This window comes from Cervus elaphus, chromosome 15 (assembly GCF_910594005.1).
Source record: "Cervus elaphus chromosome 15, mCerEla1.1, whole genome shotgun sequence".
In the NCBI taxonomy this organism is placed as follows: Eukaryota; Metazoa; Chordata; class Mammalia; order Artiodactyla; family Cervidae; genus Cervus; species Cervus elaphus.
This window is the reverse complement of record NC_057829.1, coordinates 77,154,733-77,174,016: the sequence shown is the minus strand read 5'-3', so window position 1 is coordinate 77,174,016 and position 19,284 is coordinate 77,154,733. Positions and strand designations below refer to the sequence as shown.

At 52.6% G+C, this 19,284-nt stretch overlaps 1 protein-coding gene across 4 annotated transcripts in view; it reads left to right on the top strand.

Moving 5' to 3' along the window:
- The window catches only part of AFAP1L2 (actin filament associated protein 1 like 2), a 131,065-nt gene that overhangs the window by 90,133 nt on the left and 21,648 nt on the right, over positions 1 to 19,284 (top strand). For 3 of the 4 annotated variants that reach the window (XM_043925419.1, XM_043925417.1, XM_043925420.1), the window contains 4 exons: positions 6,244 to 6,318; positions 7,672 to 7,766; positions 16,018 to 16,108; positions 18,666 to 18,749. In XM_043925419.1, coding sequence (XP_043781354.1) covers positions 6,267 to 6,318; positions 7,672 to 7,766; positions 16,018 to 16,108; positions 18,666 to 18,749 — 322 coding nt within the window. In that variant the 5' untranslated portion in view covers positions 6,244 to 6,266. The remainder of the gene's footprint in view (positions 1 to 6,243; positions 6,319 to 7,671; positions 7,767 to 16,017; positions 16,109 to 18,665; positions 18,750 to 19,284) is intronic. The other variant, XM_043925421.1, reaches the window with a different exon arrangement.

Below are 19,284 nucleotides of genomic sequence, written 5' to 3'. Positions count from 1 at the left end.
AAGAGTAGTAAAGAATATTATAAGCAGTACTACTTTATTCTTATCACTTTAATTTTCTCTTCAGTGGTTTTAATTGAGAATGTAGTGTCCGACTCTTTGCAACCCTATGGATTGTAGCCCACCAGGCTCCTCTGTCCATGGAATTCTCCAGGCAAGAATACTGGAGTGGGTTGCCATGCCCTCCTCCAGAGGATATTCCTGACTCAAGGATTGAACCTGAGTCTCTCATATCTCCTGCATTGGCAGGTGGGTTATTTACCACTAGCGTCACCTGGGAAGCTCATACACTTGTGCACCCAGCACCCAAAACAAGACATGGAACATTTCTGTTGTCTCGGGAGCATTTCTGTCTTTCAAGGGCAAGAATTCATCCCCACCCACCCCAAGGCAACCATTGTTCAGATTTCTTCCACCATTGATTAGTGATGCCCTTTCTGGATTTTCATATAAATGAAATTGGATGGTTTGTCCTTTGGGTTGGGCCCCTTTCACTCAGGAGATTGTGCCATGCCATGGGTTGCATCAGTAGTTCCTTTTATTCCTGATTGGTTTTCCATTCCGTGAATATACTGCAACCTGTTTATCCAATTCATTTGTTGATGGACATTTGGTTTATTCGCAGATATGGGCTGTTAGGAATAATAAGACTGCTTTGAACAGTCTTGTACAAGTCTTCTTGTAGACATATGGTTTCATTTCTAGCACAATTTTTTTTTTTTTAAAGAGCCTTCTTGTGAAGTCATAACAGTTTAGTCAAGTTTATTTTTATATCGGATGTTTGAGAACTGAAAGTGATATTTTAGGATCGTAAGAGGGCATCAAATCCATCTGCCTCGCAGTAGGAGCAGCTCAGATCCGTGCCAGGGAGAGAGGTGCACCTGCTCTGACCATCACAGTCAGGAACTCCTCCCTGACATCCAGCCTGCATCCCCTGGGCAACATTTCAAAGTCCCTTTTCCTTTCCTTTGTTCCCTGTGGAATTAGTTCCTATTGTCTGAATATCAGAGAAGTTATAAAAGCCAAAGCATGTTGTTATATGCCTGGCAGCCTTCTCTTCTGTCGGCATAATCTGGCTCCCTTAGCCTTTCATCAAAGGCATTTTCTTGGAGCCCCTTCATTGCCTTTGAGCTCTGCAGGCCACCCCCTGGTTCCCAGGCTCCTCCTGGCTTTGTAGTGAGTGTCTGCTGACCTGCCTTGAGTGCTGATCAGCATTACATCAAAGGTGGGACGAATGGATGGGAAATGCATGTTACAAAGCAGGTGAGTTAGAGAGGAATGAGTCACTCCGCAGAGGGACTCACTGGTGGAACCCTTTAAAGAGCACACTCCCAGACCATTTAGATGTGCTCCAACTTGAGAATGTTTGATGATAAAGAACACCTCTGTTGGGAATTGAAAAACACCCCCGTGGTGGCGTCTGACCCCTGGTTCCTGGTTCTCACCACTCCATCAGAGCCCCTGGTGCAAGAGTCCCTTTTTGGTTTAGTGTGACTTCCTGTAGGTGACCTCTGTTTCATCCTTAATCTTTGTATGTTCGGCTCTTACAAAATCAGGCCCTCCCCACCCTTGGTCTCTGTAGCATGATGGGCTGCAGGAGCTGCCGACAGCAGGTCAGGGGGCTCCCCAGTGTGAGTCGCCCCCAGAGTGCACCCAGACTACAGATAAACATGCAAAGCCATACTGGGACCTTCGACTGTCACTTCTGTTCAGGTGGTGCTAGTGGTAGAGAATCTGCCTGCAATGCAGGAGACATAAGCGACACAGCTTCGATCCCTGGGTTGAGAAGATCCCTTGGAGGAGGGCATGGCAACCCACTCCAGTGTTCTTGCCTGGAGAATCCCATGGGCAGAGGAGCCTGGTGGGCTACAGTCCATAGGGTCTCAAAGAGTCGAACACAACTGAAGTGACTTAGCATGCAAACACCCAAGTCAATGCCCATGGGTGAGTAGCCACTATTGATAAGTTTCCCCTTCTGGTTCTCTTAGCATCTTCTCACATGGCAGAGTGGTTACAATTGCAGCTGACATTTTTTTCCCCCTTTTTAAAAAATATTTGTTTGTCTTTAATTGAAGGGTAATTGCTTTGGAGGATTGTGTTGGTTTCTTCCATCCATCAACATGAATCAGCCACAGATACACGTCGTCTCCTCCCTCTTGAACCCCCCTCCCACCTCCCACCCCATCCCGCCCCTCTAGGTTGTCACAGAGCACTGGTTTGAGCTCCCTGAGTCATAGAGCAAATCCCCATTTGGTATCTGTTTCACCTGTGGGAGTGTATGAGTTTCCATGCTGCTCTGTCAATTCATCCCACCCTCTCCTTCCTCCACTGTGTCCACAAGTCTGGTCTCTAAGTCTGCGTCTCCATGGCCACGTGTGGCAGAGCCCAGCATAGGCCTGGGCCAGCCGACCTAACCCTGATGCTACCCTCCCCTCTTCACGGTCCAGTCTGCCCCTGGTTAATTACTGTGCCCCACAGGATAGAATGCACAGTCCCTTAAACTGAAAGCATTCTTTTTTTTTCCTCTCAGCTCCCCAGACCTGCCTCACTGTGTGTCTTCTGGAAAATGAACTCAGCCTGCCTGGACTTGTAGGTGGAGGCAGGCTGATCATTTCAAGATAACCTGTGATCTCCACTGGCTGAGCTGTTGTTTACTTCCACACCTTTCGGGGCATACTATGAGTGTGTCTGTGTGTCTCTGTCTGTACTTTTCGCATTGAGTTGTCTGTTCTCTGATCTTTCATGGATAAATAGTATTCAATTTTCTACTCTCTTCTTCCTTTGTCTCAGTGGTGAGATGAAGGCATGGATTGAGGTCTCTTTATTGGGATCCCGATATCTTTTCCTGTCCTAAGCCTGAGGGCTCCCCAATACCCTGCTCGAGACTCTGGGAACATTTCAGGGGCTGCCCTTGTGATGGGACGTGATTTGAACATTTAGTCTATCTAACTGTAACGGAGAGGGTCTGGGCCCCTTCTCCCTACCCCCCACCACCACCCTGTTCAGACAAAGGTGGTTTTCCCTGGATCCACACACTTGGTCAGAGCACTGTGAGCTCTCCTTTCCTCCCTACCTCTAGTGTCCTCCCTCCCCACACACCTGTGCAACTATCCATCCAGGTCTCCCTCCCTCCAGCCTGCCCCTGCCCCGGTGGGTTCATGAAGCCAAAGACAATGTCTGTTTTGTTCTCTGCTGGGTCCTCAGCACCTCGTACAGTGCTGGGGCTCAGTGCACTTCTGAAAGTAAATGAGAGAATGATAGAAATTCCCTAACCCCAAGACTGCCTCCCGGACCTGGAACAGCTCATCAGCCTCCCCTTTCCAGGGCCAAGTTCACAGGATTGCAGACGGTCCTGGGAGTGTGTTACTTACTTACTGGATTCTGGGAGATTAGCAACACTGAGATCAATACTTAGTCAAGCAGAGCCTGCAGTGTCCAAGGAGGGACACGCAGCCTTGTGACATGGACCAGAGCCAGTTTAATCTGCAGTTTACAAATGGCCATCTTGGGGAGGAATCACCTGCTCAAAATCTCACAGTTAAAGCAATAATCAACAATATTTTGCCTTTTTTTGGAAAGGAGTGTGGACTTAGTCAACAATTTGAAAAGAGAAATGAATGTGAAATGAACATTAAACCCTATTTACATTGCTTTGATTCCTTGTGTGACCTTTTTGGTGTCATCAGAATATTTTCGTGTATTTTGTGGTTTGCCTCTACACTCTGCTCTGTGTTATTTTTATGTTTAGTATTGCTGCCTTTGCACATTGCCCTGGGTTGACAGTTTGTGTACTTTTTCTTTTCTTTTTTTCTTTTTTGAAACATGATCCTTTAATTTTTGGTTATCTTTATAAACAGCAGACAGAGCTGCTTTGTTATTTTTCAGAGGTGGTTAGTGTCCGCTGATGGATGAGAAGTATTCAATTAGTTCAACTAGCTCCTTGTTAGTGAGCATGTAAGTTTTGTTCTTTAAAAAAAAAAAATTCTTATATAACATGGCAATGAACACCCTCAAATAAAATTTGTTTTCATACTGGAGTTTATCTTTAAAATACTTGAATATTTTTCAGTTCAAAATATTGATTTCTGACAAGGAAAATGCTGGGTTAAAGACCAGGAACACTTAAATAAATCCTCTAAAATCACTTCTACAATGTGCGGCCCATTTACACAGTCTCCAGTAATCCATTTATTTTTAAAGGTGACCAGCTATTACCCATGTTGATGTACTATGAATTTTTCACCGTTTTCCTATTATTGAGCCTCTGAGTTATTTGCCATAATTTAGATGGTCTTTTTTTCCTTTCTTTGTGCTAAGTCTTTGTTGCTACATGCGGGCTTTCTCTAGTGATGAGCAGGGGCTGCTCTCTAGTTGTGGTGTATGGGCTTCTCACTGCAGTGGCTTCTTATTGTGGAGCATAGGCTCTAGGCACACAGACTAAAGTAGTTGGGGTCCATGGGCTTAGTTGCCCTGTGGCATATGAGCTGTTGGTGGACCAGTAATCAAACTGGGTGCCCTGCATTGGCAGGTGGATTCTTAACCACTGGACCACCAGGGACATCCTAAGCTGTCATTTAAAATCTTAGTTATAAGGTTACCTTACTCTTTCAGATTGCCTAATATTTGAGTTTTGTACTCTTGAGAACTTCAGTTAGGTAGAAATAGGAAATGTGTATGTATGTATGTATGTATGTGTGCTTAGTCGTGTCCGGCTCTCTGCGACCCCATGGACTGTAGACTCCTCTGAACATAGGATTACCCAGGCAAGAATACTGGAGTGGGTTGCCATTCCTTTTACAGGGGGTCTTTCCAACCCAGGGATCAAACCCAAATCTCCTGCATTGGCAGGCAGATTCTTTACCACTGAGTCACCTGGGAAGCCCCAGAAATAGGCAGTATTTCATCACGATTGTTTTCCATACTACTCGGACAAGAAAACCAAGGCACACAGGTTGGTGTTTTGCTCAGAATTACTATTGATGGCAGAGTTTGGCTGAGGACCGCCCTCATCCCCCACCCTATCTCCTGCCTCCCCCTGCAGAGTGCTTTTCCCTATGCCAGGTTCTGGAGAAGGTACAGATGCAGCCCTTTAGTGGAAGTATGCAAGCTGTGGATAACTGCATTTAGACCTCGTAGTTCCGTCCCATTAGCTGCTGCAGCTCTTGGTATAGGGATGACATTGCTGACTGGCCCTGGCAGGGCTGGGCACCAGGGTGGCGGTCCCACAGCCGATGGAGGAAGCTCCATCCAGCCGTGTCCTCCTCCAGTTTCTCTGGGTTCTCCAGGACTCTGTGGAGGCAGGCCTGTTGGCTGGAGTCCGAGTGGTCTGTGGTGGGGAACTGGCTGAACCGTCTCCTTTGCCAGGGGTGTGGATTGGGCTCCTTGGCTCAGTAGCACCGTCTCCAGCCACTGGAATTTATCAGCCACAAGTTTCTAGGAAATGCAAATTAAGAACTGCAAAGAAATGCAGGAGGATTGCTAAGAGGAAAAACACTGGGATGAGCCTCCTCTGCAGGCTTCTGAAGAAAGGGTCCTTGGGGCATTGGGAACTGTATTAGAAGACAAGCCTTTCTCTGCCCAGATGTGCAGGGGGAAGGTGACAACTTGTGCAGAAATGTTTTTAAAGGAAGGGAAGGGCTGTGCTGCTGAAGGTAGAGCAGGCAGCTGCGGGTGCTGCCGGCCCGCATCCCAGCACACTAACCCCCCCAAAAAGAGAGTGCAGGCCCCCACAGCAGCACTCCACCTGGAGGCCTGGAAGCTAAACTTCCAGATCCTCAATGTGACCCATCTTATATAGACATTGCTCTGATCAGCCCATGTGTGTAATTCAGACTAGGTTGAGAATGACTGATAGGAAATGTTTCACAATTTAATGAAAGGCTAGGAAAAACCAGAGAAATCTCTGCTTGGTGGAATATGAGGCAGATCCTTAAGCTCCGGGTGCTTTTCCACGTAAGACTTCTATTCCCAAAGCTACCCTTCTGCACCTTTCTGTCCTTTCCCCTTTTCCCAGGACAGAAAACTTGAGTCAGCAAACTAGGCATTTCTTTTTCTGGAAATCTGTCAACTCTTTCTATAATGGACTCTTCCAATCAACTGAAAATGTTGTATGCTTTTACTGGAATCCAGGCTGATGACAGTGTCTCGAGGGTGGGGGTGGGAGTCGGGGGGGGGTTGTTTCTCTCTAGAAGCCCTTTTCCTTCATGAAGTCACCTGGAGCCTCTGTCTTCCATCCCCCTCCTGCAGGTTCTGATGAGGAATACATTTATATGAACAAAGTGACCGTCCACAAGCAACAGAATGCCGAGTCCCAAGACAAAGGTATGGGATTACTGCCATGGACTGGCTGGCTCTCAGGAACGGGGCAGGTTTAAGCTTTGGTCCCACACCACCCCTCCTTCCTCCCAGCCAGCACCACAGACAGGCCTGGTGGGGTTATTTTGGGAAGTCCTATTTTAGTTGATGGTATTCTGGGTTGATGTATTTTGGGGAAGTTTCACCAACCAGGCCACCTCCTTGCCTCTTAAAGGTCTCATGTCCCCTTCTTGGATAAGGCATCTGTCCCTAAGATCTCTCAGCGTTTCCCAGCATCACCCCAGAAATAGGAAGTTATAATTCAGATGTTCTAAGAAAGCAGCTGTGTATGGTGCTGATCCCACGGCCCCGGCTTTATGACTTTTGATAAAGTCTGGGTTTTATGAGTGTGTGTGTTGGGGGGGAGATAGGAGTGATGGGGAGGAAATGGTGCTGTCAGCAGTTGCCTTAATATTTGAAGGTTTTGTTCAAAGGTGATCTCTTGGCAGAACATTTTATCTTCCATTGGAAGGACATATCGTCTTCCGTGGTGTCTTACTCCCCTGCTCTGTTCTGCTCTCTGCTTTTCTATGAAAATCCCCAGGACTGGGTCCAGCAGGATCCCAGGGAGGTCCGACGTTTGCACAGCTGCCTAGTTGCAGAGCCCAGGGGATTAGAGGCCCCATCTCCCAACTCTCAAGCCCTAACTCAAATGCAGAGGCTCAGCAAGAGGTGGGAACACAGCACCCCAAAGCATTCAGTCTGGTAAAGCCTTGGCTTCAAGACCTCAGCCTGAAAAGCCCCAGGGTCAAATCTGCCTGGGCCTGTCTGTCCCGGCTGAAATGGGCTCAGAAGAGCCTTTGGCGTCTTTTGTCCTAAAAGCGCACAGACGGTTGGTGGTCCAGTTACCCATGTGGCTTCCACCTCCTGCCCCACTGCCAAGCGTGGACTCAGCAGAGGTCCCCTGCATGAAAGCAGCGCATGTGCCTAAGGTTGTCAGCCTGCCTGCCGGGGAAACTGGGGGGCGGACAGACGTAATCACAGGCTCGGTGCTGAGAGCCGCTCAATATAGTGCCCACAGGCAGCCCTCCGGTGCCGGAGCTCTGTGGCCAGATCATTTTGGACACGGGGCAGGTGGAGGAGAGGGTGCGGAACCTGCCAGAAACCTCAAACTAGTTTCTTCTGAGGAATCTGCCCGGGGCCAGTCTACCCTATTCTTGGAGGAAAAACAGCACTGGCTCCAGGGACTGCCTGCCTGGGTAATTAACACCTGCTCAAATAGAACTCGGGGCTCATGTGACCAGACATTCCTGGGTAATGAGACTCTGCTGGGAGGCTGGGTGCCCCTCACAGAAACCCTCTCCTGCTTGCTGCCCACAGCGCCCGAGGAGCAGAACCCGCTGACCAACGGTGAGCCCCCCCAGCCCTCCTCGGCCCCTCAGAAGAGTCTCCCAGACCTCCCGCCCCCCAAGATGGTAAGTGTGGGTCTGGGACCCCTAATTTCCCTGATGTGACGCTGTGAATGTCCAGTGGGTCCTCCAGATAGCAGTCCACCAAGCATCTGGCATTTTTGGAGCATCCATTATATGGGGGGCAGGAGGAGAAGGGGATGACAGAGGATGAGATGGTTGGATGGCATCACCAACTCAATGGACATGAGTCTGAGCAAGCTCCGGGAAATGGTGAAGAACAGGGTAGCCAGGCGTGCTGCAGTCCATGGGGTCGCAGAGAGTCAGACATGACTTAGCGACTGAAAAACGACTGTGTATGGGGCCTGGGGTAAGGCACCAGGAGAGACAGAGACAAGTCAGCCTGCAGGTGATCTCATTTGCTCAGTGCAGAGATGAATGGCAGTGGGAGATGAGGGTCACCGTGTGTCCGAGGTGACCTGTCAGATTCTTTTCCAGCACCCCCTGAGCGGGGCCACGCTGTGGTCACCAGCTCCGGCCACAGTGATCTTTTGGAAACGTAAATCACATCACACCACTTCCTGCTTGAAACCCACCAAGAGCTCCCACTGAACTTAGGACAAAACATCCACACTCCTTCACACGGCCCTAGGGCTCACCCTGTCTGGCCCAGCTGCGTCTCCAGCCTCACTGCATCTGCTCATCACTGGCCTCCCCTCTCTTCCTGGGTTGTGCCCTGTGGTCAGTCCTGCCGCAGGGTCTTTGCACTTCTTGGGCCCTGACTCTTCAAAGGTTGCCCCTCCTTAGTCTCAGACAGTCTTAGACAGACTCCCCCTGGCCTGCCCGCAGGTGAGACATCCCACCTTGGTGCCTGCCCCCATTACTGTCTGCCTTACCACCTAGTTAGCCGCTCCATGTTTATTATTTGCCTCCCAGAGCAGATGTAAGCTCCCCGAGGCTGGGGCCATGTCTCATCCACTGCTTCATGTCCTGTGTCTGCACACAGTAGGCCACACGTGTATTTGTTCATGGATGGATGGATGCGTGGAATTTCGGACTCCTCCAGACCTGGGCTCCAATCCCAGCTCTAGCTCTGCCAGTACTAAGCTCCGTGACCTTAAGCAAGTTATTTAAGGCCCTTGGTTTCTTGTTGTTTAAATGAAGGGCATGTGAGCATCTCTCAACTAAGATCTCTATTCTTTGGCCTGGCAGACCACGCTGGTGTTCAGCGAGGTGAGTGGTAGTATTTACACTTTCTGGGAGAGGAACTAGGAGTCAGGAGGTTTATAATGTCCCAGTGTCGCAGCCTTGAAGAGGCAGGAGATGAACCCGAGTTCTTTCCGCTCCAGGATCTGGTTGGGGCAGCTTCCTGGGAAAGGTGTGAGCTGGGAAGGATTTCTCAGAACATGGGACTCCACGGTGACTGAGCTCACACCAAGCCATCCATCGCCGGGTCTGTGGGCTCAGGTCACCACTGAGGGGGTCCTGACGCCAGACTGGACGCCCTCTTCTTTCATGCCTTCCTGGAGGTAGCGTGGTTCTCCCTGCCGCCCTCCCAGCTGGTAGGGCAGGTCAGGAGTGCCTGGGCTGCATCCCACATCTGGGTGACAGCTGGTGGGGACCCTTCCTCCCAGGCCGAGGGAGACCTGATGGACTGAGCCTCGGTCCTGGGCGTATGCCGATGATGTGAGTGAGTGCTGTGCTGTGAGCCCCTGCCCGCCCGGCCCAGCCAAACGTGGTCCTCCCATCACCTGCCGAGAAACAGAGACTCTGAGACTGAGAACAAGGAGGTAGCAGGACCAGGACTGCAAGCAGGTTCTTGGTTTCTGGGCCACTCTGCAGCCTCCCGGACCTTAGCTCGTCTTCCCAGTCAAGTAGAGGTGCAAGTTATGTCCCTTCCAGCTGCAGTCCCCCCTTGTTTCGACCCCAGGACTTGGGAACGGAGCCTGGCCTCTCAGCTTCCATCCAGTTGCTGCTGGTTTTAAGCAGGTGGGAGGTGCTGTGGTTTTCGGGTGCACCCTAAGCTCTGTAGGCTTCCCTGATAGCCCAGTTGGTAAAGAATCCACCTGCAATGCAGGAGACCCTGGTTCAATTCCTGGGTCGGGAAGATCCACTGGAAAGGGGATAGGCTACCCACTCCAGTATTCTTGGGCTTCCCTTGTGGCTCAGTTGGTAAAGAATCCTCCTGCAATGTGGGAGACCTGGGTTCAATCCCTGGGTTGGAAAGATCCCCTGGAGAAGGGAAAGGCTACCCACTCCAGTAGTCTGGTCTGGAGAATTCCACAGACTGTATAGTCCATGGGGTCGCAAAAAATCGGACACGACTGAGCGACTTTCACTTACTCACTGAGCTCTGCTCGCTGGATGTGGGGAGGGGAGGTGTCTGCTCCGAGCCAGCACTGGAACTTTCCTAGCCTGAGTTCATGGCTAATTCTGACCAGGGTGCCTTTGGCCTCTGTACGGTGGAGGCGCCGCTGCTGGCCCCACATAGGGCAGATGCCTATGGACCCATACCAGGCGTCAGGGGCGTGCATGGGGCGGAGCCTCCCAGGCACTGACTCCCTCTGCAAGCCTGTGTTTGAGGAACATGGCGCTGGACCTGGTACTCGGGGTCTGGGGCTGGGGTGTGGCTATACACTGATCAGGTCACAGAGTCCCACGGCCCGGGACTCTGGCTGGCTTGTCCTACTCGCTTGCCAGCCTCCTGTGACCTGGGCACAGAGGCCCCAAGGGCTTGGGGGTGGGAGATGCAGGGCCATCAAGCAAGGCCAGGGCAGAGGCCGGCCCCTGGAGTGCGGTCTGCCGGCGTCAGCTGTGTCCGCCGGCCGTCGGGGCCAGGAGAGGCTCAAGAGGAGCCTGGTGCTGGAGCGGGGAAGATCCCACCACCTGAGAGTCCCACAGTCCTGGAGTGACCTTTCAGACACACGGTGACAGTTCCTGTGGACACAGTCCAGGCCCTGGGGTGACTTCCAGCAGAGCCAGTAACCTTGACAGGCTCCCCACCTTGTGGAATTTCTCCGCCAAGGAGGACCTTTCCTGGGTCCCTCCTAGTCCTGTCTCCATCACCCACCTCCACCCCAGGAGCCTTCCAGGTGTGGAGTGAGGGAGGAGGGGGCAGAACCCAGGGTCCCCACCCCGCCCGCATGCACCTGCCTGCTCCCCTCCGGCCTCCGCTCTGATCCAGTCCGGCTGAAGACTTCATCCAGGGCCCCCAGGGGAGTGCCGTCAGGGCGGAGCGGGGAACAGCTGTGTCTTCTGGCTCTCACAAGGAAGAGGAGAAACAGAGCAGCAAGTAGTTTGGGAGGAAGGAGGGAGCGTGGCCGCCAGAGCCTGGGTGACCCTGGAATCACTCTTCCTCAGCCAGAGAGAGCTGTGTCTCTTCCTGCCCCAACCCTGGAGCTTCAGGGCACCGCCATGGTTTGCCTGCCTGGACAACCAGTCCCTGGGCTCGCCAGTGGCTGTGGCAGAAGCTGGGTATCTGCCTGGGGTCCTCAATGCCCAGGGCTGGCCAGGAGCATGGCCTCTGCCCCAGGCTCAGCCCGTCCAGTACCGGAGGGGGCAGCCAGGGGTCTGGGTGTGGCCAGTGACTCAGGCGGCCTTGGCACATCCAGGCCGCGGTCAGCCCGGCCAGGTGCTGTGGTTGCTGTAGAAGAAACAGATGTTTGCTGGCACCGTTCCGCTCCTGGCCAGCGCGGCCGTCTCCACCCCTCCCCTCTGAGGCCTGCACACGCGTCGGTGCTGGGCTTCTGTGAGGGGAGCAGCTGACGCCACCGACGGCATCACCATTGTCTGTCTGGGGAGCCAGGACTGCATCCCTCGCCCCCACCCCGAACCTGCCACAGTGCACCCTGGGGTGGGTTGTTCAGAACTGCAAGAACGCCTCAGGTCACCTGGGGCCGCCCCTCTGTGTCTCATCTAAATCAGAATTGGTGAAATACGTGCGTGCTTGGTCACTCAGTTGTGTCTGACTCTTTGTGACCCCATGGACGGTAGCCCGCCAGGCTCCTCTGTCCATGGGATTCTCCAGGCAAGAATACTGGAGTGGGTTGCCTTTCCTCTCTCCAGGAATCTTCCTGACTCAGGGATCGAACCCAGGCCTTCTGTGTTGCAGGCAGATTCTTTACCCACTGAGCCATGTGGGAAGCCAAGCCTGTGACCAAATCCTGCACCACCTGCTTTGGTAAATAACATTTTGTCGGAATTCAGCCAAGCTTATTCATCTGTGTATTATTTATGGTTTCCTCTGCACTACAATGGAGAAGGAAATGGCAGCCCACTCCAGTATCCTTGCCTGGGAAATCCCATGTTCGATCCCTGGGTTGGGAAGATCCCCTGGAGAAGGAAGTGGCAACCCACTCCAGTATTCTTGCCTGGAGAATTCCATGGACAGAGGAGCCCGGCCGGCTACAGTCCATGGAGCCGCAAAGAGTCGGACACGACTGAGCGACTTTCACTTCACTTCACTGCGCACCAATAGCAGGGTTGCATAGCCCCAGTGGCCTGCAAATCCCTTTTTCGCTCTTTATAGGAAAAGTTTGCCAACCTCTGGCACATCCCCCTGAGTGGGGTGGCTTTCTTCCCCGGCCCTTCCTGTGAACTGTGAGAACATTATTTCAGGTTCCCAAGTCACATCTCCTCGGCATCCTCATTGAATGTGCACCATCTACGTCATCATGATGATAATTAAAAGAATTTTCCTTTATTCTTAATTCCTGGCATTTAGGATCTCTTGCTCCTTTGACCTCTGATAATAGACTGTTGGGTCTGTGTAATTATGTGACTCTCTTCTGAATTGTTGGAATTGTTTTATCCTTAAACTTTACCTGGACGCTTATCTTTGGCCCTGGCAGCGCTGGGGACAGAGACTGTCCTGTTCTTTAAGGAGGGAGAGTGTAGTATAAGCCAGGTCATGCTCAAACGCCTCCTCAGTATCCTCTCAGAGAGCTCCTGGTCTTCCTCCACCAAACATGCACACGGCAACTTTTCCCCCTTTGATTGACATTATTATATTTTATTCTGAAGGTTAGTGAAAACTAGTATTTGTTACTTAATAATGCTGAGTACTGTTTAATCCTTACAAAGATACCATGTGATGGTTGTTTCCACCTTCCCCGTTTTGCAGCAGAGGATCTGAGGCCCAGAGAGGTCAAGTCAGTTGCCCAAAGTCACACAGCTCAGATGAGCTAGTGTCAGGATTCAAACCCAGGAGTCTGAAGGTCAGACTCCTGCCTCCACCCTATATGCCTGTCTGTACTGATCCACTTACAGATGATTTTGTACAGTGAGAGGTTTGGGAGACCCTCAAGAAACACCCCCTGGTGCTCCACTCCTGGACAAGAGGGCAGGCCCCTGTGGGGATAATAGCCATCAGGAGTTCCTGCCGGAGGGCTTGCCCCCCACTTCTGTCCTGTTTTAATCGTGGGACTCCAGACCAGAGCCAGATCTTGGGTGCTCAGAGCTTCTCTCCAGATGGGACCCACCTTCTCACCACGAGAAGGGTCCCCACACCCCCTCAAGGGGAGAAGGGCTTCTTGGAGGATGGAGCTGGAGGCCTGGCCTCCTCAGGGAGCCTGAGTCCCAGCACCCATCTGCGGAGACCTTGCTGGGGCCCAGGGGAAGGGAAACGCTTTTCCCTCCTGACCCCAGGCTGTCGGCTCTCAGAGAACCACAGCTGGCTTTCACAGTCAGCCCTTCCTCTGGCTGACCAAGGGGCCGGGAATGCCTGGGGCAGCAAAGGTGAAGGGTCAGCCACGAGCAGCTACCACCTGTGTCCACTGTGTGCGCGACCCCCGCCCCAGGGAGGAGCCCGCCCCCCTTGCCCCACAGCCGCACCTGCCAGCCCAGAACGCAGCTGGGCTTCTTAGGAAATGAGCAGATTTTTCTGCTCCTTCCTGCATGCTGTGTGGTACACCTGCTGGGCTGAAAGCTGTTCAGAGCCTGCCCCTGGGATTTATGTCAGCTCTCTTGGTGTCGGGCCAGATGGCATCAGAAGGATGTGGTGTGGGAGCCAGGTGGTGACCTGGCCTCTGCCGGTCCTCTTCATGCGGATGTGTCTCAGCTTGTCGGACAGCACTCCTGTCTGGGGCTGGGAGGCCCCAGACATTGATGGCAAGAGCCTCCTCGTATTTGATGTGGCTTCCTTGGTGGCTCAAATGGTAAAGAAGTTGCCTGCAACAAGGGAGACCCAGGTTCGATCCCTGGGTCGGGAAGATCCCCTGGAGAAGCAGATGGCAACCGACTCTAGTATTCTTGCCTGGAAAATCCCATGGACAGAGGAGCCTGGCAGGCTACAGTCCATGGGGTCACAAAGAGTCAGAAATGACTGAAGTGACCTTAGCACACCAGCCCTATGGAAACTCACTCACACTTGTCTCCTTGAATCCTCAGGACACGCTCTTGTTTTATGGAGAGGGTAAGTGAGGCATAGAAAGGCTGTCACACATCCGTGGTTAAGGCTGTGGACTCCTAAAGCCTGGATTCAAACCCGCTTAGTTTCACTCTAGAGGCCATATAGATAGATCCATTAGCCAAACCACAGAAGACTTGGCTCTGGGAGCCTGGTTTGGGGGCAGCAACCTCAGGAGCATCACTCTACCCCTAGGGAAGCTGGGATCAGCTGCCCTTGCGGCCCCTGCTGAGTACTGTCCCACAGGGACTCGAGGCCAGGCTGACTGTTCTCCCACCATTGCCAGGGCCAGGACTGGGGAAGCTCTCTGTCATAGGTCCCCCAAAGAAGCTCATTTTCCAAGGCAAAGATTTCTAGATTTCCCCATACCCTACCTGCTTGGCCCTCTTCTGGGTAGGGCAGCAAATCCCCAACAGCCCACGGGTTCCCCATGTGGAACGCCCAGCGCGAGGACCTCTGACAACCAGGAGTGGGGATGCACTCCAGCTTTTGCCATGTCTGTTCTCAACTCATGAAGGTTCCCTCGGCCCTCTGTAGGGACTTTGTGATTCAGACAGACATTGGAGACCCATGTGGATGGATGCTTACCCGCTGATGAGCTGTGTGTACTAATATTCACACCACAATCTACTTCTTTTTTTTTTAATTAATTTTTTGTTATTTTTGGCTGTGCTGGGCTTTCATTGCTGCAGGCAGGCTTTCTCTAGCTGTGGCGAGTGGAGGCTACTCTCTAGCTGCGGTGGCTTCTCTTATTGCAGAGCATGGGCTCATGTTGTGATGCATGGCTTAGTTGCTCTGCGGCATCAAACCTATGTTCCCTGCATTGGCAGGTGGATTCTTAACCACTGGACCACCAGAGAAATCTTGCCTGTCTTTTTCTCCCCGGCTATTGCTTATGATCTTACCCTCATAGTCTGGTGCCCATCTTACAGATGGAATAATGGAGGGGTAGAGAACAATTTCAGGCTCTGTGCATCTCCACAATTGCATATGTTTTTTTAAATCCTACTCAAATTATGCTCATTCACCCTCATGTCATATAAGAATTTCAGGGTTGTCTTGACCTCTGAGCATCCTTCCTAGGTCCTAAATGTTCCTCACACCCTCCAGGCTCCCACGGAGATTTGACCTTGTCTATCAGGAGCCATGGGCTTCCCTGATAGCTTAGTTGGTAAAGAATCTGCCTGCAACGCAGGAGACCTGGGATTGATCCCTGAGTTGGGACGATCCTCTGGAGAAGGGGAAGGCTACCCACTCCAGTATTCTGGCTTGGAGATCCTGTGGACTGTATCACCCATGGGTCACAAAGAGTCAGACATGACTGAGTGACTTTCAGTCACTACCAGGAGCTGTGAGCATTCATTGTCCAGTTAAGTGTTTATCTAAACTGACTCCCAACCATCTGCTTGCGCCTCTCAGCTAGTCTGCGGGAGCCATCCAATATCTGCTGAGCCAATGATTGAATCATTATGGGAGACGTTTGGGGGTTAGAAGCCTAATGTTCTTCCTCTGCGTGCCCCTGATGAGCTCTGGTCTTTGTAGAAAGTATATTCTATGTAGAAGCCATCATAGCTACCATGACAGCCTGATGCCATCTGGACCTGCAAGTGTATTACACTGTGTGTACTGTGTGTGTGGTGGGCATCAGAGCCTCATTTTCCAGGGGAGAATGCTGAGGTTTGGTGAGGTTACCTGACATGCCCATAGCCCTTTGGCTGATGCAAACCAAACACTGTGGACAGGGTGGCTGACGGGGGTCGCTGTAATCTCTCTTTTCCCTCCCAACTTGGTTGATGTTCAAGCTGGGCATTTTTTTCTCCTGATTCCCCTCCTTCCACCCAAAGGGATGATTCCAAGTTGTTCCCAGTGTATCGTATCTGAAAATATTTGTTTTATTTGTTCATGCCACAGATTCCAGAAAGTAAACAGCTCTCTGTCCCGAAGATCGAGTCTCCAGAGGGTTACTATGAAGAGGCTGAGCCATATGACACATCCCTCAATGGTACATCCTGGGGACAGGGCTGGGAGGGGGCTGACCACTTCCTGCACAGATGCTGGCGCCAGCTCCCCTCCTGGTGACCAGCACGCTCAGCCTGGCTGGAAACACAGTGGGGCCTGGGATGCTCCTGCCAGAGAGTGTGGCTCAAGTCAAGAGCTGGCCACAGAGCATTTGAGCAGTGGTCTGATGGGGAGCTGAGACCTACAGCAGACCCAGCCCGCCTGCAGGGCGGGGCTTAGGTTGGTCCCCAGTGGTTTACTGCGTCTGATGCTTTCTGTGGTCCTGCCTGGATGTTGCAGATTCAGCACAGAAATGTGACAGAGGAGAGGTGCATTGGCCGAGTGGCACAAGTTCCCGGAAGCCATGGAAATGTGGTCAGGCTGAGGCAGAGCCCACTTTCAAGGTTCTTTCACCGGACTGATAGTCCCTGGGCTCCCACTGTGAATGCTTCTAGGAGTGGGAACTCAGCACGACTCAGCAGTCACAGCACTTAGATTCGGGGAGAGAAGACAGGCAACATATAGACGTAGGATATGTCAGGTGGTGATAACTTGTCAGGACTGAAAGTGGCAAGGGCTGAGTTGAAGCAGGATAGGGATGTTATTCTCACTTAGGGAGGGCCTCTCTGAGCAGAGTGGCAAGTGGGTGGGGTTGGTACCTGCAGGAAGAACAGTGTACAGCACATGCAAAGGCCCTGAGGTGGGAGGGCCCTTAGCATGTTTGGAGGCCAGCGTGGCGAGAGCAGGTAGGGTTGGGTGAGATGGATAGGGGATGCGGACACAGAAGGCAGCTGTAGACCCTGGTAAAGACCTTAGCTTTTCTCTGAATAGACTTTTCTCTAGCCTTTAGAGGGTTACTTTGTGGTAGACCTAATATAAATATTAAAAAGACCATCTTTGCTCTGGGGGCAGGGCTCACGCTGGAGTGCTCTGGTCCTTAGCCAGTGATTCTCAGCCTGATGAGGCTGGATCAGAAATGCTTTTGTTGTGGGGGTTCTATAATGCAGGAACACCTTGAAGGTGCTGGGAGAGATGGTTGTGACCCTGCTCTCTGGGGTAGCTAGATTCTGGTCCCCTCACTCTCTCCCTTTATTACCTCCTTCTCTTTCATTTTTTTGTAAATGAAAGGTCTTTGAAAGCATAAGGCAATTTGCAGATATGGGAAGTCAACGTCCCTGGTGGGGGGAATGAACTTGGCCTAAGGGGGGGCCTTGTTGGTGTCGGGGATGAGATGGGACCAGTCCCCTGGAGCACATGGGATCTTTGTCTTCTTTTTTCATGCCTCACCTACTGTCTGCAGTCCCAGGAACTGTGTGGGAGGCGAGGGCCTCTCTGGACGCAAGGAATTTTATTCTAAGAGGCTGGCTCTGTGGGCAGACGTCACTTAACTTGTGAGGTGTTGCCAAGTCACCTCTGGACTGTGATTTCAGGCCGGAGCTGTGGGCGCGGCAGGGCTGTCTGGGTGTGTCTGGAAGGTGGGGGCCCTGACTCACCCCGGTGAGCACCTCCATGCCTCTGAAGCTGGTCTCTCTGGGGTGTGGCCCCTGCCAGCCGGGGCCTGCCTCCCAGACACTCCCGGGGGCCTGTCTGTGGAGCAGACACTTCATCTCGACACAAACAAGTGGTCAGAAGGATCTCGGTGTTTGTCTCTCAACTGGAAATTCATATTGGTTTTATCCGGGACTAGGAGGAGAGGGGGGTCATCTCAAGGTCAGCAAGTAGGGGCGGTGGGAAGATGCCCAATTGCCTTTTCTCTCCTGCCAGCACAAGGACTGAGGATGACCTGGGGGACCTTCCCCTGCATTAAAAGCTGGGCTGTCCTCGGTTCCAGCCTATTGTCCACCACACCTGTTTGACCCGTGGGACACCTGATCACAACAAGAGAAGCGACCGCTGGACTCCAGCCCCTTGCTCTAGTTCTTTGGCATCAGCAATTTTGCTGACTTCCTGCAGAAGACCAGGGGGCGGCTTCTTGGCCTGCTTTGTCAGCACTGTGCCCTCGCGGCTCCCCTGGGTCAGGTGCCCCTCTCTGAACCCAGGTTTAGTAAGTGCCCTGCCATGAGCATAGCTGCTGCACGGACAGTGCCTCCTGCTGGGGTAATGGCAGCTGCTGTAACGAACAGCACGCCGCTGGCAGTTTATAGTCGCCCAGTGCAAATCTGATTCTCATTCTTGGACAGTTCGGCGTGGGCATTACTGGTCAGCAGGCTCCTTCCAGCATCGGCTTGGCCACCCTCTGAGGCCACAGAAGCCTCTGCAAAGAGGGTGGGGGACCTCTGTGTGCTTCTTAAGGCACCAGCCAGAAGGATACCCAGGGCTTCTCTCTACATTCCATTGGTGACAGGCAATCACGTCTCTGGATGGGAAGGAGCTAGGAAACGATGTCCTTGGCCAGGCTGGGGCCTCGCCCGACAAGCCCACACCTCTGACGGGAACGCGCTGGCTTCTGATGGACGGGCAGCCACGTTGCATCTCTTTGTGTCTCTGCCTCTGGACCTGCCCCACTCTTCATCTTCGCTCTCTTCCTCTTGTCTCTTGCTGTGCTTCCGGAAATGCCGCAGGCCATCCCGGCAGATACCCGCCCTGTGGAGTCCCCAGATGGGTGCAGGTGCCTGAAGGAGTCGTTTACGCCACCATAACCTTGGGTACTGCTCGTCCCAGAGCGGGAATGCCGGTGACCCCCGTGCCTGCTGCTCGCGGAGGCGGGGCGCATGCCCGAGGGTGGCCGCCGCCCTCTTCCCGTCCTCCTGCGCGGGTCCTGCATGAAGATGCCCTGTGTCACCCCTCCGCAGACCCCTGCTTGTGGCATCTGCAAGGATGGCTCGAGGACGCAGAGCGTGGCAGGGCCGTGCCGCCCTCTGTTCCCGAGGACACGCCACAGGACGCAGTGGCTGCGGTACCCAGCAGGGGCAGCCAAAAGGGGGCTGAAATTATCTGAGCGTCCTGCCTTTCCCTCCTGCTTACCCTGCGACCTCTGGCAGCCAAGTGTCTGTTTAACAATATCCTTCATTTATGGTTGTGCCATGATCGCTCTTAGGGATAAATAAAATGGTCAATACATTTGCCCTAAAATTTCCTCCGAGCCGTTCCACGTATCATCCCATTCCCCCCTGGAGGCCAATGGGCAGACATTAGAATTCTCCATGGAACAGGTGGGGCAACCCCAGGAGCACAAAACAG